The 21,281-nt window shown below is 39.4% G+C and overlaps 1 protein-coding gene and 1 long non-coding RNA gene across 22 annotated transcripts in view; one reads left to right on the top strand and one right to left on the bottom strand.

Moving 5' to 3' along the window:
• LOC107326845 (uncharacterized) overlaps positions 1-6,616 on the top strand; it is a 33,005-nt gene extending 26,389 nt beyond the window's left edge. For all 15 annotated transcript variants that reach the window (XR_015794322.1, XR_015794339.1, XR_015794340.1 and 12 more), the window contains 2 exons: positions 4,695-4,873; positions 6,240-6,616. This is a non-coding gene — a long non-coding RNA (uncharacterized LOC107326845). The remainder of the gene's footprint in view (positions 1-4,694; positions 4,874-6,239) is intronic.
• The window catches only part of IRF2 (interferon regulatory factor 2), a 42,883-nt gene continuing 21,951 nt past the window's right edge, over positions 350-21,281 (bottom strand). For all 7 annotated transcript variants that reach the window (XM_025163023.2, XM_025163024.2, XM_007422703.4 and 4 more), the window contains 8 exons: positions 18,020-18,114; positions 16,444-16,543; positions 14,924-15,100; positions 13,725-13,771; positions 11,465-11,579; positions 8,373-8,537; positions 6,825-6,871; positions 350-2,409 (listed from right to left, as the gene is read on the bottom strand). In XM_025163023.2, the coding sequence (XP_025018791.1) occupies positions 2,089-2,409; positions 6,825-6,871; positions 8,373-8,537; positions 11,465-11,579; positions 13,725-13,771; positions 14,924-15,100; positions 16,444-16,543; positions 18,020-18,106 (1,059 nt within the window). In that variant the 5' untranslated portion in view covers positions 18,107-18,114 and the 3' untranslated portion in view covers positions 350-2,088. The remainder of the gene's footprint in view (positions 2,410-6,824; positions 6,872-8,372; positions 8,538-11,464; positions 11,580-13,724; positions 13,772-14,923; positions 15,101-16,443; positions 16,544-18,019; positions 18,115-21,281) is intronic.

The raw sequence follows: 21,281 nt of genomic DNA, 5'->3' as shown, positions 1-21,281 counted from the left end.
GCAAGTTTGAAGCTCTTTTACGTCTGGTCTAAGTTGTTTCTGTCCTTACCTTTTTAAACATTTTCCACTGTCCAAATCAAAGCAACTGTTTTATTACATGTGAGAACTGCAGCCATGTTGAACTTTTTCCAGTTTCACACATTGATTTTATTGTAATGAAGAATTGCAAAAACCAGTTTGAGAACAGCTGAAGCAGATTCTAAAGTATAGTATAAATACATTATAAATATATATAGCCAACACAGACTCAATGCCTGGGATCTGTTTGCTAATATTATTTGCTGTTAACTCCATATTTCGGTTAATTTCTTAATCCAATTGTAGAAGATTGGTTAAGTGGGAATCGTAACCAGAATTGTAACTAAAACATGAAGCTACTAGGATTCCCTATAGAACCTTCATGTTTAATTACAATTCAGAATTAAAGCTACCAGGTTGACCACCAGTTTACATTAAAGTTGCCCTAATACTGTATTTCAACAACGCTTTTGGCACTGAACTTCCAAAGCTGGTATAAAGATGTTCTGATCTGCAAGATGGATATGCACTAGGGCTATGTACGCTTTGAAAATGGTTCTGAAGAAGTAGTTCAAGATATGTTGCGGGGGGCATAGCACTTCTTTAAAGCAGTAAGACCTATTTGCTGTGCGGAAGTGGAGGAAAAAAAGAGATGGCTGCTGGGTCTTTTGATTTTCCAAATCAATTGCAGAGCACCCCAAACCTACAATGCATGCATTTGAGATTCTGGAATAAAATGACACATTGTATACTTTTAGAAATGAATAAATTAAATATTAAGTATTTTATTTGAAACTAGACTCATGAGGCCATCAAGTTTAAACACTAGGAAATTCCATTCATTTATTTCAGGACCTGTTGAATATAATTCTCTGATTGAGTTCCATGGGGTTTTGTTAAATGTCTGTGTTTTGGAGTACAATTTTTTAGACTGGACTTTTATCATTCTCTTCTCATTCAAACTGGTCATTCATCACAATATTTCTCAACTCACTCCTTCTATCATTTCTGATAATTTCATAAATGTAGACAAAGTATTTATTTAAAAACTTAACTATATATAATATTTATTATCAATCCACAGGATACTTTGATTGCTACATAAAACTAATTAAAAGCTATTTCACCTTTACAAATTGTAAAAAAGAGACAGAGATAGGAAGAGCAAGAGAGGGAAAAAGAAAAAAAAAGTGCCACAAAGATGTGATAGTTGTTGACAGCCAAAACACTAAATTGTAAAATTATAAATTTGCTGTAGAAAAGATAAAAAAACTTGAAACAATTATATTCACTTTAGAATTTTACTTTGAATAAAATATTCCACTGTATAAAAAAATAAAAAAGCTTACTCTGGTTAGAATTAGGGTACTTTTCTTCTTTAAAACCTAGGAATTTGCATAATATATCTGTAATAGATTTTCTTCTATTGTACCACACAGATTTCAAGCATAGCAGATTAGACACAAATAAGACAAGCACTCTTCAAAACAATCTGTGAAATGTACACGGGAAGTTTCACCATCCTTTTTAATTCATATTTCCAGATTCCAAGGCTACATATGTCAGAGAAGCCCTTGGAGAGACCAAACCCAGAGCTTTTAATGTGCCATTCATTAATAAAAGGCCTTTTTTGCAAGTGCTATTTTTTTTTAATAAGGTGCGAAAGCAGACTGCAATATTGCTAGTGCTGCACTATGTACATATTTACAATAGATTCTGCAGAAAAAAAAATCCAGCGAGTTCACATTTTTTTCTTTCATTCCAAAAGTTTGGAGTTCCACTATGGTGATTGCAAGAAATGAAGTGCCTCTATTTGGGAGGGACTGTTGGTCCTCTTGATGAAACTTGGCAACGTACTACTAATGTGAACCTCTATTCCCTGGGCTGTAATCTTGGAACTCCGACATTCTAATGATTGGAGTCCTGAGTTTAAGATGCTCCAATGCTGGAGTTGAACAGAGTCATATCCTGCACTATCCAGGCTTGTTTCCTTAAATTTGCAGAACGTCCATGAGATATGTTCCTCAAAGCCATAAAATAATATCTGCCAGGAACATATCAGTGAATGGCTTAGCTGCTCTTGACTCTTGACTGGGTGATATCTGAGGTTTTCTTGATGACACTTGCCCGGTTCTCATGATCTGGAGGCCTGCTGCTGTAGCTGGTAGAAGCTGAGCACACTATTTGTTGGAGAGGGAGATCTGGGAAAGAAGGCCATGAGCTGCTATAAGGCAAAGGGCAGCTTTCTTCTTTGATGGTCACCTGCAGGTCAGGTTGGTTAGAAGTCACAAAGGTGGCCATACCAGGAAGTGGGTAAGGTGGATTCCTTGTCCCCAAATTGCTGTAGTATTGTTTCCCACCGATGTTTTTCTTTTGCCACTGAAGGTGACTCTGCAGAGAAGAAATGATAAGTTTACCTACTCTGTTAACTCCAATAGAGTGTTTTTATTTATTTATGGTATTTAAATCCTGCCTTTCTTCTGGGAGGTCAAATAATAATCCCATGAGAGCGTTACTCTAGTCCAAAGTCATCCAGCAAGCTCTGTGATCAACTGGGGACTTGAACCTTGGTCCTTAGTCCAAAATCCAGCACCTGGGACAGTATACAGGTAGTCCTCGCTTACCAACCATTTGTTCAGCGACCATTCAAAGTTACAACAGCGCTGAAAAAGGAGACTTACAACTGGTCCTTGAAGTTGTGGATGTCGCAGTGTCCCTGCAGTCATGTGATTGCAATTTGGGTACTTGGCAACTGGCACACATTTGTGACAATTGCAGTGTCCTGCAGTCTCATAATCACCATTTGTGACTTTCACAGCCAGCTTCTGACAACCAAAGTCAATGGGGAAGCCAGCAGGAAGTTGCAAGCTGCAGTCGCATGATATTGTGCTTAACGACCATGTTGCTTAGCAATGGAGTTGCCAGTCCCAGTTGTGGTCAGTAAGTGAGGACTACCTGTATTACACTGACACTTGTTAGAAAAATGTCTAATATTGCTCATGTTATCTGTTGTACAGAAGACACAATCAGCAAACATGCTGACAAGGAGAGAATTCTTGTAGTGGAATGTGAAACACAAGGTAGAGTTTTCTTCCCTCAATTGTACACCTTGTTGCAACCAGTTCATTTTGTGCCCTATAGATTTTGTTGCTTGGTGCAATGCTTATGTACAAAAAAAGGGCTGTACAGACATTTTTCCCCAATGCATAAACTAGTAGAAGGACCAATTGGACTATATTTGTTGACCCTACTCCCAACAGTGACATCTGATGTCCATTCCTTTAGGGAAAGCTCTGTATGTGTGTGCATGGGCACTCCATGCACTCAAGAGTTCCAAGTGCTCAAGGTGCCAATTTGTAGGTACTCCATTCAGACTTTCTATCAAATACTGTCAAATAGGATAAAGCTTCTATACATATCAGAGTCAGGCTGATTAATAAAGAAACATACAGGTAATTTAAGTGTTAAGTCTCTTCAAATTCAGATCTGTTCCAATCTTATATCAAACATGGTAAAACAGGAGAATGTTACCAGCCAGAGAAGAAAGACAGCAAGGGCAAAGTGTAGTTGAAATTATTCCTCCCATCCTGGGAGTAGATGCAGGTTTCAACCCACACATCTGGCTCTATCACATACCTCCTGGTTTATCCTTTTCTCACTGAATTCAACAGAAAGCAAGAATGCTCAGCTTTGGCCCAGTTTTGCAGAAAAGAGAAATGGTCATTCCAAAAGCAGAGAGAGATTTAAAAAATCAAAAATAAACAGGAAAAGCTACCATGAATTTTTCCTGATTGTTTCTCATGCAAGCAGTGAATAAGACTGGACAGAAATGCTATTCATCTTGCAGGTACAATGTGTAAGAAGCTTTCCAGCATGGTTAGGAGAACTTCCTGCCATTGTGTTCAACCACATGCGAACTCAGGAAATCCAAAAGACACAGCTTTTGACTAAGATATAACAAAAACGTTTTTACTAATGTACCCTCCCACTGTGGCTTTGGATGTACAAAAGGTATCAGGTACAGCAACTTATGAAGTCCAAACTATATGTTTAACTTTAAAGATTTTGTTGCTCAGTGAGTGAGAGTGCTATAACTTTACCCTAGGGGTTGATTTCAATTTCAACAATATCATGGCTGTGAAGTGTGAGATGAAGCAACCTGAAGTGGAAAATATATATTGCACCAAAATAGCTCACTCAAACCATTAATTATTAGGGTTGTCTAAAGCATTTGAAAGACATGCTTTGCAAAGCATGTTTAGGATGAGCAAAGGATGTCTCCTCGAAGTGTAAAAACAGTGGGATCCTTTGGAAGGCTCACAGGTTGCTTCCAAGACTATTTCTGGCTGTCTATGCATGTGCGTGTGTACACAGACAATGCTTCCACTGGGACCACCAGTGAAACACAGCAGCTATTGTGTAGATATACTTCCTTGCATCATCACTCCTTGAAGTGTCAAAATAGCTGCATCATCTAGAAGGCTTATATTTTTACGTTTTAATGGGAGATGATTTATTTGCCCCTGTGTGCTTTGCAAAGGATTGCTAGCCTGTATAGATATTAACCCTTATATAGAGATTCACCAGGTTCAATGTCTGTTTTGGGCTAAAACTGCACTTTAAATGAAGATGCAAAGATGGAAAAGGGACTGATCTAGCTTTCTTTTGTGGTACAGCAAGTCCTGTGAGGGGCAAACAGTCCTGCAGCAGTCAGACAGGCGTCTCCTGCCCACTAATGCTGAAATCAGTTATTGGCCCCAGGTCTGCCCATCAGACCTTGAAAACGTTCTCCTGGTTCTGACATTAGATTCCTTTAGCTCCTTCTTCAACCCAACCTGATCTACTAACTGGGCAAGTAAGTATTTAGATGGACTCACACAATTCTATGTGACTGGCATAGTACTGAAAATTACCAAACTACGTGTTGTAATGCTCCTATAAGTTGTAGTAACTGCTAGATCTCACATTTCTTACAGAAAAGTCACTGATGCCAAAGCTACAATGAAGTTCTCTAAGGAGGTTCTCATTGAGTTCACACACTGTGCTAAGTCATAGTTTGCTTAATCGTGATTTGGTGAACCAACCAAAATTGTCTGACCTCACAACTTACAAAGCCGAAACAAAGTAAACCACATTATGTTTTAGCATGATGTGTGAACCTGCTCCTTGCCTGCTGATCTGGAAATTAAACTTAACTATGGATGGTTAAGGTTGTTTTTTTTTTTTTAAAGTTCAGCAGCAGAGGCTGCAAAATTACTATAATTACTGAAATTGGTTATTTTTTAAAAAAATTATTTATCGGCATCTGGTCAGACTTGGCCATCTTCCTGGCTATGGTAAAGCAATCTACCTGAGGCTGACATTGACAAAATCTTACTAAACAGAAACTGTTGCTCTCAATTTGATCAGAGCAAAAGGATTGTGTGACCACTTTGCTCTTTGAAATGTCCAATATTTCAGTCTACCATCCAAAGGGGCTGGTTAAGATAGTTAAAGCCCTAGACCCTACCCTTTGCTCAAAGCATCTCTTCCCCAGTCAGCCATGTCTATTATTTAATATACTTGTTGCATTACTCTTGGACAGGCCATGATCTTTCTGTGGTCATAATACTCCAGAAGCTACAATAGCCCTTCCAACCTGGTCCTTTCAGATCTATTGGAATATAACCCCCAGCCCACCGATGTCCAAAAGCTGGCTGTAATGCTGAAGAGTTGCTTTTGAGATATATGTTGTATGCCGGCCAGAGTTGCTTTGTGTAAGATGGGCGGCTATATAAATGTGACAAACAAACAAACAAACAAATAGCTAGCAATGGGCTGAAATGGGTCACATTTTGTTTTGCTTCTGTTACATTGACTGTTGTTTATATACCAAGTATTTGTTTAGGTGTTAATTTTTTGCTTGTTTTAAGCATGTTTTAATGCCCATTTATACTTTTTGTATTTTGCAAGCTGCTTTGAAATGCTCATGTTTTGTGGACAGGAAAACCCGAGTAACAAATTCTTAAACCATCATACTTTATATATGGGTCAGTAGGAAGAGGGGGGAAATTATTTTGCCAATATTGTGGCTGAATAGGGATGACATTTGCTGGGTGGTCATAAGGAAAGCCACATGTTGCAGAGGAGGGAAAGAGAAAATCCTGCCCATTTTATCTGTGATAGAATTTCAAATGGCTCTTGTTAAAAAGCCTAACTCTTTTCCTTTTAATTTTTTACAGAATGATCTCATCTGAAACAAGGAAGTCTGAGAAGTTCAGTCATGATTTCTGGACTGATTTCAGCTGATCGAAGGATCTTACTTTCTTCATGATGTGTCAGCCATTACACTCTCTAGTTGTACTTTAATTGGCCAAGCTGTTTGAAGGACCACATCTTTGGTGGTTGTCTTCAGAGTCCTTTTCACAGATGTGACTGTCGAGGAAAAAGAAAAAACTCCTCCCTCAAGGAAGCCTAGATAGCTCCCTATTTTTCATACTTTTGGCAAATGGGAAGGTGTTTTTTTCATCAAGAGTTTTGATTATTTTACTCTTTGGCACTGTTTAATGGTACAATCATTTTAATGCTGCTTGAGCATTAAATTTAATGTTGCTTCCTCCCTCATCTCTCTTACTATCAATGTATTGGTCTTATCTTAATGTTATTATACATTGTTTCCATCTGTCATAAGCCATCATGCAAACCTTTATAAAGAACAGCAAAGATATTGATTCTAAACCATCAATGAATCAAACAAAGCTCCTAAAAACAATGAACAAAAGCCTATTTGTGATAGTAAAAGGAAAACCTGGAAATGTTTTACTTACTTGTGCGTTTTCTTCATCACTTGGGATGCTATCTGTTGTTTCACTTTCTGCCAGACAGAGCAGGGATAAAAATATGAGTTCTGCAGATTTATGAATAGCCAGTATGAACAGAAATTCACTCTACAGTTGTTTTGTTTTGACCATGATCAGCTGCATCTTCTCATATCCAAGAAATTATTCCAAATCAGTCTAGTGAGATTTATGTAAAACCAGTCTGATCATATTAAAATCACCAGAACATAACCCAGAGGGCAAGAGTAATCTAAAATGAATAGTCATAATTAAAAAAAAAAAAGTAGAATTGTTCATATCTGAGGGGCCAAAGGAGAAAATTACTACTATCTGTAAGCTTGCTTCAGGACCAACAGGTTGTTCTCAACTATTCTGGCAGCTGCAACCATGATTGTACACGGAGAGTTTGAACATTCCTTTGGCTTACCTCCAAGTAATGTTGTTGGCACCATGCCCAAGAAACAACAAAACTTATTTCACTTAAGAACGTTTATCTAGACTTCCAGACTTAAGGCCTTCTTTTTTAAGAAGGTACACTGATCTCCTGGTAAACTGTGTTCTCCCAGAATATTATTGGTCTTTGGCTGTACTATGGTATAACTAGCACACAAAGTTCATAACAGGGTTTTATGCATAATAGCAGATAGGAGCTAAATCACTGGTAAAGCGGCTGCATTACATAAAGTAGGTCCCATTCAATCTCACATTTCACATAGTGAAATGTGAAAAAGACCCTGATCTGAATTCCTGGAGTCCATATAAATAACACTGACTTCTATTTTTTAAGACAGATTTTATACACACACACACACATATACACATACGTGATGAAGATTAAGTTCTTTTCAAATGAGCTATTGTCTTATTAGAGAGCCAGTTTGGTGTAGTGGTTAAGGCATCAGGCTAGAAGCCAGGAGATCATGAGTTCTAGTCCCCCCTGGGCACAAAGCCAGCTGGGTGACCTTGGTCCAGTCACTTTCTCTCAGCCCTAGGAAGGAGGCAATGGAAAACCACTTCTGAAAAACCTTGCCAAGAAAACTGCAGGGACTTATCCAGGTAGTCATGGAGAATTGGACATGATTGAACAGATTAAAAAAAATTATCTTATTAGGGAACTAATAATTTTATTTATTGAGCTTTACTAAACTTAATTTGTGGAGTCCTTGGGGTTCTCTGAGCTTGGTTCTTTTCTTGCAAACATTTCATTACCCGGCTAGGTAACATCTTCGGTGCTCGAATGGGATGGGATTTGCTCTCTGTTTATATACTTTGGCATGCCCTGTTTGTATACTGTGGCATCACTTCTATTGGAAACTTAATTTTAAAGGACTTGGAAGTACTTTTAAGGAGCATTCAGTTTTAGTTCCTGTATTTGATTTCAGTACAGCTTTCTTTCTTTCTTTCATTCTTTCTTTCTTAGAAGAAAATGACAAGTTGATTAAAATGGTTTCCCAAAGCATCAATAAAATCTCTTCCAACTAATCTAAGCAGAAAAGGAAACATCTGTTAAAATTCTAGCATTACAAAGCTACTGACCTGCATAGGAGGAGACAGGAGAGATTTGTAGTGGATATAGTTGACTCATACAGCTGGGCTGGTCATCACATTCTGTTGTCACCTCTACTACTTGACAAACATCTGGTGGATTGGGAACTATCATATGATCCCCAGAACCAACTTCAAAGTGTGATTCTCCTACAACTGGATATGACAGCAATTTATGATGATGATTACATGCAGTCATATGAACTAAGAAGCATATTTTTCAGTGAATCTGAATGCATTATGATGTACCATATTTTCATGCCATAAAATGGGCAAAATTCAGAGAACCTAGCTTACAGAAACCCTTGATGCAAAGGCACGTCGTGGGCAAAAGAATACAGCCAGTGAATATAAACAATTTGGTTTACTGGGCCACAGGTTCTGACTGATTCTTCCCTATGTCACCACTTAAGGTCAATTCAGCTTGCTGTGAATATTTTATTACAAAGGCATCTTAATCAGTTCACATGTATAGGAGGGCATCTCATACAGTGGGGCAAAAAAGTATTTAGTCAGCCACCAATTGTGCAAGTTCTCCCACTTAAAAAGATGAGAGAGGCCTGTAATTTTCATCATAGGTATACTTCAACTATGAGAGACAAAATGGGGAAAAAAATCCAGAAAATCACATTGTCTGGTTTTTAAAGAATTTATTTGCAAATCGTGGTGGAAAATAAGTATTTGGTCAATATCAAAAGTCCATCTCAATACTTTGTTATATATCCTTTGTTGGCAATGACAGAGGTCAAACGTTTTCTGTAAGTCTTCACAAGGTTTTCACACACTGTTGCTGGTATTTTGGCCCATTCCTCCATGCAGATCTCCTCTAGAGCAGTGATGTTTTGGGGCTGTCGCTGGGCAACACGGACTTTCAACTCCCTCCAAAGGTTTTCCATGGGGTTGAGATCTGGAGACTGTCTAGGCCACTCCAGGACCTTGAAATGTTTCTTACGAAGCCACTCCTTCGTTGCCCGGGCAGTGTGTTTGGGATCATTGTCATGCTGAAAGACCCAGCCACGTTTCATCTTCAATGCCCTTGCTGATGGAAGGAGGTGTTCACTCAAAATCTCACGATACATGGCCCCATTCATTCTTTCCTTTACACGGATCAGTCGTCCTGGTCCCTTTGCAGAAAAACAGCCCCAAAGCATGATGTTTCCACCCCCATGCTTCACAGTAGGTATGGTGTTCTTCGGATGCAACTCAGCATTCTCTCTCCTCCAAACACGACAAGTTGAGTTTAGACCAAAACGTTCTACTTTGGTTTCATCTGACCATATGACATTCTCCCAATCCTCTTCTGGATCATCCAAATGCTCTCTAGCAAACTTCAGACGGGCCCGGACATGTACTGGCTTAAGCAGGGGGACACATCTGGCACTGCAGGATTTGAGTCCCTGGCGGCATAGTGTGTTACTGATGGTACCCTTTGTTACTTTGGTCCCAGCTCTCTGCAGGTCATTCACTAGGTCCCCCCATGTGGTTCTGGGATTTTTGCTCACCGTTCTTGTGATCATTTTGACCCCACAGGGTGAGATCTTGCATGGAGCCCCAGATCAAGGGAGATTATCAGTGGTCTTGTATGTCTTCCATTTTCTAATTACTGCTCCCACAGTTGATTTCTTCACACCAAGCTGCTTGCCTATTGCAGATTCAGTCTTCCCAGCCTGGTACAGGTCTACAATTTTGTTTCTGGTGTCCTTCGACAGCTCTTTGATCTTGGCCATAGTGGAGTTTGGAGTGTGACTGTTTGAGGTTGTGGACAGGTGTCTTTTATACTGATAACAAGGTCAAACAGGTACCATTACTACAGGTAACGAGTGGAGGACAGAGGAGCCTCTTAAAGTAGTAGTTACAGGTCTGTGAGAGCCAGACATCTTGCTTGTTTGTAGGTGACCAAATACTTATTTTCCACCATGATTTGCAAATAAATTCTTTAAAAATCAGACAATGTGATTTTCTGGATTTTTCCCCCCATTTTGTCTCTCATAGTTGAGGTATACCTATGATGAAAATTACAGGCCTCTCTCATCTTTTTAAGTGGGAGAACTTGCACAATTGGTGGCTGACTAAATACTTTTTTGCCCCACTGTAGGTTTGGTAGTGAATCAGGCTCAGATGTGCGTGGAGGGGTACCTTTTTACTACCATAGGCAACACAGTGCAAAAGAGAGGGAGGGAGGATGATCATTGGCAAAACCATGGTTTGCGGAAGCTAGCATAACATCCATACTGAACTATTCAAAGAAAGGGAAGAAATCTAATCTGACAAATTAATCAGTGTATTAAAATTGTGTTTTATGAATGAGTACAAGCATTATTTTTCCTTCAGTTAAATATGGATGGATGGATGGATGGATGGATGGATAAGGGTATCTATTCTAGCTAAGGAATAACCCAGCTTTTAAACACTCCAACACTGACATCTCAACTTACCTAAAGACTTGTTATGCTCATTCCAACAGAATGAAGTAAGAGAAAACAGGATTTGCATCGTTCCCTGACCACCCACAGCTCCAGGGCAGATGTATGTGTCAGTGTTGGAGGAACATTGGATTTTATGGATCACAGGCATATTTACAGTACTTCCTGACCCATTCTTCTGATGTCTCATTTGGGAATTCTCAAATTAGAAAAGATGGGTTTTCGAAGCTCCAAGAGAAGGACAGTTTCCAAAGTGAGAAACTCAGGTCAGAATTCACTCTTCAGCCTTGGTGAGAAAATTCTGAAAATCCCAAGTTCTGGGTTGCCTATCTGCAGCCTTATCCATGCTCAGAATAGATACAGTGGAACTTAGGGACAGACATGACTAACTAGCTCTACTAGTTTTAACGGGCTTGCTCTAAGCATGACTAAATCTGGCGTCAACCAAGCACTTTATAAAGAGTTGAATTTCTTCTTTCACTTCTGCCATTTTCCAGGAGTTTTGTTCAAAATCCCTAACTAAACCAGGACCTAATTATCCTGTTGCTGTGATCTGATATATTACTGTTCATATGAAACTGAACTTTAAAAGCTAAAATTCTTGCTCTAGAAGTTAGCCACACAAGGAAAAGAATGTACCGGTCTACTGGAGCTGCTTACCTACAATGTTTATTGTACTGTCGACTTCAGTTTTTATTGTGGAAGATAAGCAGTAATTAGAAAATTCTGGACTTGTTCCATTACTTAGTTGATAAGAACACTCCTGTGGTTCTTGCTAGAAAGAAAACAAAAGAAGGATGATACACTGATAGGCAAGCAGAAATACATTTCACCCCGATTAATCCTCAGTTAAACCTATCCCTCACCATTCCTTCAGCATTCCGCAGGACAGCGTGGCCAAGTTGAAGCAGACTAGTGTCTCACGCTGTCCAATCTCACAACTGAAACACCAGCCTTGCCCATCCTTATTCATAAAAATGGTCTGCATTCAGAAAAGCAATGTGCAGAGTTGATTTAGAGGCCTTCTAAGAAATATGCTTTGCATTGATAAATTAACCTAGGTGTCACTACCTCCAACAACTCTTCTTATTAAATATTTATCACAGCCTTTCAAATACACTCAACTTGTACCAACTAAGAATGCACGAACCTAGCAAATTTCTACTTCCTGCAAAATCAAGCCTGTAAACTTAATTAAGCTTTCCTGGGCATTAACCTCAGTGGAAAAACACCTGGGTTTTGCACCCACAAAATGTGATTTGGTAATAGTACATGTTCTTTGTTCACAAAACTCTTCCAATCCCAGGGAGTGAGAAATGCAATGTGGACAAGGAAATCCTTTTTCTTAATCCATTTCTGCTTGTATGTTTGGCAGTCCAAGTCAATGCAGACCATTTCTGTATTTGGTTTCATGGCCTTGGTTTAGTTCTTCTGTTCCATATTCAGAGGGTGAAGAAAAGAAATAGAACTAAATCCTTCCTTCATTTGTGATTCTCATCAAGAGGTTTCTCTAATTTCTAGTTGGTGGTAGAGAAGGCTGTGTGTATAAACTATGACTCCATGAGAATGCAGAAAAAGTGCAAAAGTGCTCTGGTCCCCAAGTTAGACTCCCTAATAATATTTTCATAATAGAAATAATTGCTCTGTTAACTAAAAGTATAATTGTTAATAACAGAAATAACCACTATATTGAATAACTTGCCCTTCTGGTACTTATGCCCTAGTCCATACAACTATGAACCGCAATGAAAGTCTGCCCAGCAGCAAAAGTGCAGTATAATAAAAACAGAGATAGATGCAACAGGAAAACAGAAGCTGTGATTAATTTGGGTCTTTCTGATAAAACAAACGTCTGCTGCCTGAAGAGGAAGCTTCTTGCCTCCTCATATGGCAAAATTCTGTATGACAGTTTCTGTTCCTGAAGCCTGCAAACATATCCTTGCAACTGTGTAGGTCATGCCTGTTGACATTTGAAAGCGCAGTAAGGTAACTGTGGTATATGTGCTGGATAGAGGAAGAAAAAGGTCTGTGCCCTGTGTAATTCCTTGTGAAGAATACATCACGAGAATTAACCTTTCAAAGGCAAAGCCAATTATATAACACTCGAGAAATTCCTGATAACCAGCAGCTACCACTTAGTGACCTCCTAGAGAGATTTCAGTACTACACGTACTGTCCTTTGTGCCATAAAATAACCTGGGACAGCAGAACAGATGGACAGGCGAATGCAGGACTGCCACCTATCACAGAGCTATTTGCCATGAGTTCAGTAACTAGAAATCTGGATAACCAAGAAAAATGTCAAACTCTTTCATGAGCCAGCAGAATGCTGTCAATCTTATCCAATGGTTAGAAACATATTTTGATAGGGTGCAACTTCATGGATAGCTATTTGCGCCATCTCCTGTCTCGCCTACTTATATTACTAGCACCGTGCACTGTGTCTTGCAATAGATCACCTATCATTACATTACCTTAAAATCAAAAAATAAAACCAGAATCAAATTATACCTAACGCTGCTACACTTTGGTTTTCATTTCAATAACCATGGATGTAAGGAAGGAAGAATCCTTATTGGAAATGCAGTAAGAAAGAAATTATATTTGTTCCAGTCACATAGGGAAGATATGAGCCTCCTCTCCCATAGACCATGCCTCTGAAAAGGATCAATCCTCACCTCTAATTACTTAAAATAAAAACCATTTCATTAAGCATATTCTGCAGCTGGGCCATGTATTATGTTTGAAGGACATTTGTTGAAGAAAACTGCTGTGAGGTCCTTCTGTTAAAAAGTGTTAATAAACTACAATAAGTTCTCAGAATGTTTTGGAAGTTTCTGTATCAATCTACAAATGACAGCTTCTTTAGCCATGAAATGATAACCAAAAAACAAAAACAACCCCCCCCTCCCCCAAATACCTTAATTTGTTTCATTTTATCTTCCTTGTCAGACTTGGGTTTCTTTCCTGTAGAAATATAAGAAAAGGTGTTTACACTCATTTCCTGATCAAAACTAGTCAACTTTGCTTAAGCCCACTATGCTTTTTTTTTTATTTTACAAATAAAAGAAATTCACCTGAATTTAATATAACAATCAGATCAGTAATACCTGAAAATACAATCCATTTAAATCATACTGAAAATAAGGGAAGATATACAAGCAGAACTTTAAACACTTTATTCTCCAAGTTCCCCCATGTGAATGAGGAATAAAATTCCTCTCTAAATTAGGAATACAATGGGTGCTATTATTCTTTTTCTTCTCAGTTGCTTGAGACTGTCTTCCAAAATACTAAGATACTATACTTTTCTAACTTCCATGTGCCAGAGCAAGAAAAACAAATAAGTTAAATATTTCTGCAAGATCTGGTGAGACTCTGGCATCCTCATGTGAAATTTCCATTTTTAATTATTCATGTCAGGGAGGTAAACAGTGTACCTTTGGTGGTATCATGGTTTTGATCCTTCTGCTTTTCTCTGACACTAACTCATATCATTGATGTACTGGAAGTGGGTGAATGCCAGGCTCCTTATCATCATTGTACAATATTTTCTATTCTGACTAGCAATGGAAGACTTTTCCCCATTTCCTGGAAAGGGGTAATTTTTTTCAATGGCAGTGCCAGGAATTAACCCAGGACCGTCATATGCTGGACCGTGAGCAACTCTCCTTTTCTTCCTTGGTTATTGGTTGGAACAACAGGAAAAAAAAATCAAGTTTGACATCACATGGAATGCTAGATGGAAACAATGATGAAGCAAGGACCATTTGCACTCATCTGTACAGCTGTAGGGAAAAGGTTCCTGTTTCAGCATGGAAATGAGGATTTTAAACAATTATTTTTATTTTTATTCTTCTTAGGTGGTTGCATTCACCTAGCAGATGTGCCTGTGACAAAAGAAAGACTGCCTGCCCATTTATCCACATGCACCTAATCTGTCTTTTCCCAGGCTTCACCATCCTGGTTTCCTAATGTGTTGGGGATGAAAGCTTTATTTGTTCTGATCAAGTGGGAATTCTGTGAACCGGAGTCTCAGTATATCAGGAAAGCTGCTTAAAAAGCTGCTAGGTCTCTGATGTCCACCAAGTCACTAACCATCACAGTCCTTTCATTTACCTTTTTTAGAAGGCCTCTCAGATAACGGCAGCATCCGATAGACTCTGAAAGCATTGTTCCCTTTCTTGATGCTTTTGTCTTTAACTTCTTCTATGTCTGGCAAGGAGTTCATCGCACATCGAAAATTGGCCTTCCATGTCTTTGGATCTGCTTTATCAACTCCTGGCTGGTACTTTCCTAAGCAAAGAGGGAAGAAAAAGTTCTTGGTAACCAGACTTTATCTTATGTTGCAACACCAGTTTAATATCAGTGATTAATTTGACAGGGAGGAAGGAAATGCAGTGCAAACAAAGGCCACAGAAAGACAGGAACTGCTATGGGTTTTTTCTTTGTTATTTTTATTTTAATTTAAAATACTTCTGTAATGCCTCCCATTAAAAAAATCTCAAAACAGTTTACAATCAAATGTTGAGGGACATTTTCTGATATAAGCCCATCACACTATGGGCTTAATCTGCCAAAACTATTCATACAGAAATCCAACTGAACATAAACTTTGAAGAAATGTAAGGGTTAACTTGGTTGTACACTGCCAAGAAGGGCTTATCATCAGCAGAAGATGTCCTGGGTCAAGCCTAAGTTGTTCCATCACCTGTGTCAGTGTTGTCCAAACTTGGCCACTTTAAGATGAGTGGACTTCAACTCCCAGAATTCCCCAGCCAGCCATGCTGGGAGTTGAAGTCCACTCATCTTAAAGTGACCAAGTTTGGACAATACTGACCTATGTGGATGTGGTATCATCAATTGAAAATCAGTCACAAGGCAGACTCCCTGGAGCCCACTGAACTAGCTCCACCTCCTTATAGATGTGCTCCTGAGTCCAACTTCTGGAGAAGTTGAGTGTCTTCTGCACCTGCCCAAAGGCCAAAGATAAAAAAATGCTTTTTGTAAGTCACAAGCGTATCCTCATATTCTTCATACAAGTGTGGCAGTGCTTAAGAAGTAGAGCCAGAGAACCAAATCATCTCCAGCATACAGGTAGGGGGGATTTGTTTTCATTTGGTTTTCACAGCTCAAGTATTTGCTATAGAGCAGGGTTTCTTAATCTTGGCAGTGTTAGGCTGTGTGGACTTCAACTCCCAGAATTCCCCAGCCAGCATGGGGAATTCTGGGAGTTGAAGCCCACACAGCTTAACACTGCCAAGGTTGAGAAACACTGGTATAGAGGAATCAGGAACAAAGGAATAGTTTCCAACCAAATGCTTTTTAAAGACTTTAGAGCTACACAGAATTCCAGATAATCAACCCAGCAAGGTGCTCAATGAGAGTCAACTCAATGGGACTCCAGAAATCAATCTTCAGCAGCAAAGCACAAGGACGCATCTGATATTTACATGACTTTGCCATACTTACAGGACTCCCTATCCATTTGAAACAGAGAGGGCATTTTAGCTTACTTTACCACGTATACAGCCCTTATGAGGTTGATTACATGCAGCAGCAAAACAGAAAGTAGTATCAATGAGAGAAATAGAGAAATCTCACGAGAAACCTCTCCAGTAAAAATAAGTTTCCCATACCAGTGTGAATGGCCCAGTTCCGAAATAAAGGAGCATCTTTCTCGACATCCCACCCGTGACGTGCGGCATGCATCCAAGGAATTTGAAAAATCTTCTTTTCCTGGGGGGGGGGGGAGAAACAAACAAATAGGACACATCAGCAAGGATTACCTCGCTAACTTAAATGTTAGATCCTTATAGCAAAGCTAGACAAGCAGGCACCCAGGAGCACCAGAATATTTGAGGATACATCTCTGGATGCTGCCAGGTTCCTTCAGATCTCTGAATATTTTTAAAAGATTCTGTTACTTTTTTTGTGAATCTGACATTCTGCCTGTAGCATTTTCTCTACTTATAATATTGTTTCTTTGGTCCGCATACCACAATCAGCATTCTTAGAAAATAAACAGTGATGGCTGCATTCCACTTTTTTTTTTTAATCTGAGTTTAGGAAAAGAAAGACATAGAGAAGCTGAGATGATAAGAGTATTCCAGGAGGGCCAGTAAGAGAAGATGACAGACAGAACCTTTAAATCAGTGTTTCTCAAACTTGGCAACTTTAAGATGTGTGGACTTCAACTCCCAAAATTCCCCAGCCAGCAGGCTCACTTGGGGATTCTGGGAGTTGAAGTCCAAACATCTTAAAGTTGCCAAGTTTGAGAAACACTGATTTAAATGCTTAAAAAAGATGATGCTGATGAGACAGCCCTTTATGGTTTCAAACTGTGGTACTTTCCCAAAACAATACACAATTAGCATATGCCTCAGCATGAATTGGTGAGTATTAAGACTGAGGTGCTTTGTGTTATTATATTTTGAAACAACATTTTTAGATTTCATTGGTGTCTGATTTATTAACCTTTTTAAATACTGCTTTGAATGTACCTATGAGAAAAGGAATGTACAGCTCTTAGTAACTGGGAGCTATGATATCTACCTGAGGGTCAGTTTAATCTATCCCAGAATTCATATATATATACACAAACATTATGGGAAGTGTCACACAGAAAGCCAAATTAAAATCCCTCCTCCTTTTTGCCGAGATCACATAACTGGATACTTCCTTGTTTGTTTAAAAAAAAAAAAGGCCAAAGTTTCTAGTTACATCTGAATCAGGTAGCTGACTTATCTCTGCTCTATGAATCAGAATTATAAATAATGCCTTGTTCAAGGTGAGCCTAGTGTTTGTTATCAAGGCTAAGCAAAGCCTTTGAAAGGAGTGCTTTGCAGCGTGTTAGCGTGAACGAAGCCTCCTTCCCTGGAGAATCAAAGCAGCCACATCTTTTAGAAGACTCAGGTCTGAGCATATCTGGGTTCAGTCCCAGAAGAAATCCTGCCTGTGTATGCACACCCTCTCTCTCTCTCTCTCTCTCTCTCACACACACACACACACACACAAAGAGGTAACCTTCTAGGCAGCAAACAGCAAAACAAGCCTTCCAAAGGATGTGGCTATTTTAACTCTTAGACAAGGGCCGCCTAACTTGCAGTAACGTACTATGCAAAACACTTCTTTTGAATGCTCTGCAGTCCTCCTTTAGAAAAGATGGACTGTCTGGTTTATTTCTCACTGCTTAAAAATGCAGGCTCGCCTTACCTCATTAAGCCATTTCAGCCCTGGGATTTTGTTCGAATTTATTTGTTCCTCTAGCCATGGCCGCATTCGCATTCTTTCCACAGGCATTGTTTCCTCTGCAAGAAGAGGAAGTACTGATTATTTTGAAAGCCATACATTCATACATACATATATTTCCTTTTTATTAAATACTCAAGGCAATGAATACTGAATGTTTCAAAAATGGTATGTAGAATTGTTATGGTAATATTTAAGATTTGACAGGTTTGGTAGCAAAAATCCTGCTAGAACCCCATCACAGGTATTAACTATGCAAGTGTTCAGTTTGGGTTGGTTTTTGATCTACAGTAAAACAATCCGTAGGACCTCATAAAAGCAGATTTAATCTTGGTGTATCTTCCCTGAATGGTTTACTTGTTAGCCCTTATGAACATTTACCTTATACTCAGTTAAAAGTCCACAGCTCTTGACAATTTTCAACACACCTTCACTTTAAGAATATCCCCATAACCAAAGTTTATCTGATCTCAAGGGAAGAGCGAGGTGTGCCCTCAACCTTTTTCAAAAGACATCAGTGAGACATCTGGCTTTGAAGTTTATGTACCCTTAATTTGGCAAATATGTTAAAACTAAGACTGGTAAGGTTTCTAAGTAGGTATCTTCTGTAAGCTCATGTGCTGTTAAATGGGAGTTATCCAAGGAACTCAGTGGGAGTAGTCATTGGTGAATTAACATGGAATGGATGAGATTGTTGGACACTTTATGTACTTCAGCTAGAATACACTGATCTATTTTTATTTACTTTATTGCGATTAGAATCATATATTAGGTACCATAAACCACAATAGTGTCCAAAGAGCAAACAGTGTCATACATTATGAACCTGCAACATAATACATCAGTAAAATGATGCCGCAGTAACTTTAGATAGCATACATTACACGTTTATATGAATCAGGAATGTCATAACCTCTAAATGGGTGTTGTCATGCTTCAGGAAAATAAACTGATATGCTGGGCTGGGCTGAATATAGAACTGACTTCACACCAGATCAACAAATACAGTTAGAACACAGGCAGGTAGGATTTCAAGAATTAGAGCACAATTTCCAGTGTGTTTTCCTTGTTCAGTCAAAAAGACACTAAAAATAAACTAATTAGCAGAGCATTGTTCTAAAACAAAAAACAAAAACCATGTTCTCTGCCGGCTTACTATTCTATACATTATTTCCACCACATCAAGTGGCCCAGGAGCTTCAAAGCAGCTACAGTTCCTAGATGGCTCACGTAAGAATGTTTAAGGCAGGGGTTAGAAAACTACAACTCTCCAGAGGCTGACAGATTACGCTTCCTATCAGCTCCAGCCAACTTACTCAATGCCTGGGATGTAGTTTAACAACTTCTGGAGTACCACATGCCTCCTATTCATGTTTTATGGAACCTGATTTTCAGGAAGGAGTAACAGACTGTTTCACATGCAGTGTTAAACTAAAGTGTTAATTTCCCCTCCTTTAGAGTGGCCCTGAGGAATCAGTCAGGTTATTTCTGCTTGTAAACTAGCTAGTATTTCTTGTAATATTTAATGCCAATTGTTTTCTCATAGGCACATAGTTTCCATAGCAATCATAGTTTAAATGAAACATAGTGCAAGGCCAAAGCTTCCTGCTGTCCATGCCCTAACCTAGTTTAGCACAGCCCACCTTGCAGCTTTGCTGGACATCCCTCATAAGGCCCAGCTGGGCAGGACCACACAAGGTACTGAATTTGTATTGCACTAGAGGACAGCTGTATCATAATTTACAACAGTCCTTTCCTACCAAACTTCCCATTACTTTTTCAAGCAAAGTGGAACATATTTCAGAACAGCACACCTGTAACATGAGAAGTGGGCCTCAACAAGTGCATATACTAACAAGAGTAATAAGGCGGTTGTGTCAAGAAAGACTCAAAGCTTTTATAATCTTTATGAAGCAACAGCCTTGGAATTTCTTCTTTCTATACATAAAAAGCTTGTTGCATAAGCTATTTCCCCACAAAACCCTGGTTCTTGTGTTAGAATTCTTTCTACCAAACAAAATGCTGTCATATCCTAGCAATCAATTATCTGCACACTGATTAAAGAAGTTACAGGTAGTCTTCAACGTACAACCATTCAGTCAGCAACCGTTCCAAGTTATGATGGCGCTGAACAAATAACAGTTATGACCAGTCCTCAGATGTTCTGGCCATCCTATCACCCCCGCTGTTACATGATTGCGATCTGGGTGTTTGGCAACCCATTTGCACTTACAACTGGTTGCCAAGCACCCCACAATCACATGATTGCCATTTGCAACCTTCCCTGCCAGCTTCCCTAGAAAGTCAATGGGAAAGCTGGCAGGGAAGGTCACAAGTTGCTGGGATAAGTCTCTCCCACCTGTGCACCCTCCTCCAGCCCCTCTGCGCTCACGCCACACCCATTCCGACCTGTGCTGCACCCCCACACACTCTGACCCACATGGCACCTCTCACACCTCCTCTCACCCTTGTGCATTCTCCCTGACCCACACCTCTCATGCACCTGCTCGCATCCTCCCCAACCCCCCCTCACACCCTCGTGCACCTCCTCATTCACTCCCCCACCTGGCAGCAGCCACTTACCTACCTGCGGGCCTGGGACTTGCAACTTCGTGCTGACTTCCCCACTGACTTTGGTTGTGGGAAGCCACAGGAAGTTGCCTCACCTAACAACTATGGGATTCAGTTAACGACAGCAACCGGGACTGTAGGGATTACCATCTCTAAACGATGCAGTCGTGCTTTACGACCGCACTGCTTAACGATGAAAATTCTGGTCCCAATTGCCATCATAAATTGAGGACTACCTGCATAGTCATGTGGTGCTCCCTTGCTACTTCACAAAGCAACAAGGAAATCCTGCTTTACAATAGCCTAGAATTTGCTAGTATAACAGAATTTTATAATTTTGTCTTAATCTTAGTTAACAAGACCAATTCATAAGGCAGGATTCTGATTTATTAACCTACATCAAGCCTTGTTTTTTTATGTAAATGTGATGGAGAATTACAACTTGATGTACGTCAGCATCTCTGCATCAACACTGGAGCACAGCTGGAAGAGGGACATAGAAATTCAAGGAACAGGACCTCTAGGAGGTTTATACAGGACTTTATAAACTATGAACACATATTCAACAACACCCTAAAAATTTTTTTAAAGAGCTCTAATTCATCAAATTCCAGAAGAAAGGTTTGGATAGTCTATGTTCATACACATCCTATCA

The sequence above is a fragment of the Python bivittatus genome, unplaced genomic scaffold, assembly GCF_059951505.1.
Source record: "Python bivittatus isolate LINGU-HERP-01145 unplaced genomic scaffold, Pbiv_v1 ctg000070_np1212, whole genome shotgun sequence".
NCBI lineage: Eukaryota > Metazoa > Chordata > Lepidosauria > Squamata > Pythonidae > Python > Python bivittatus.
The sequence above is the reverse complement of the archived record's forward strand: the minus strand, read 5'-3'. Positions and strand labels throughout refer to the sequence as shown.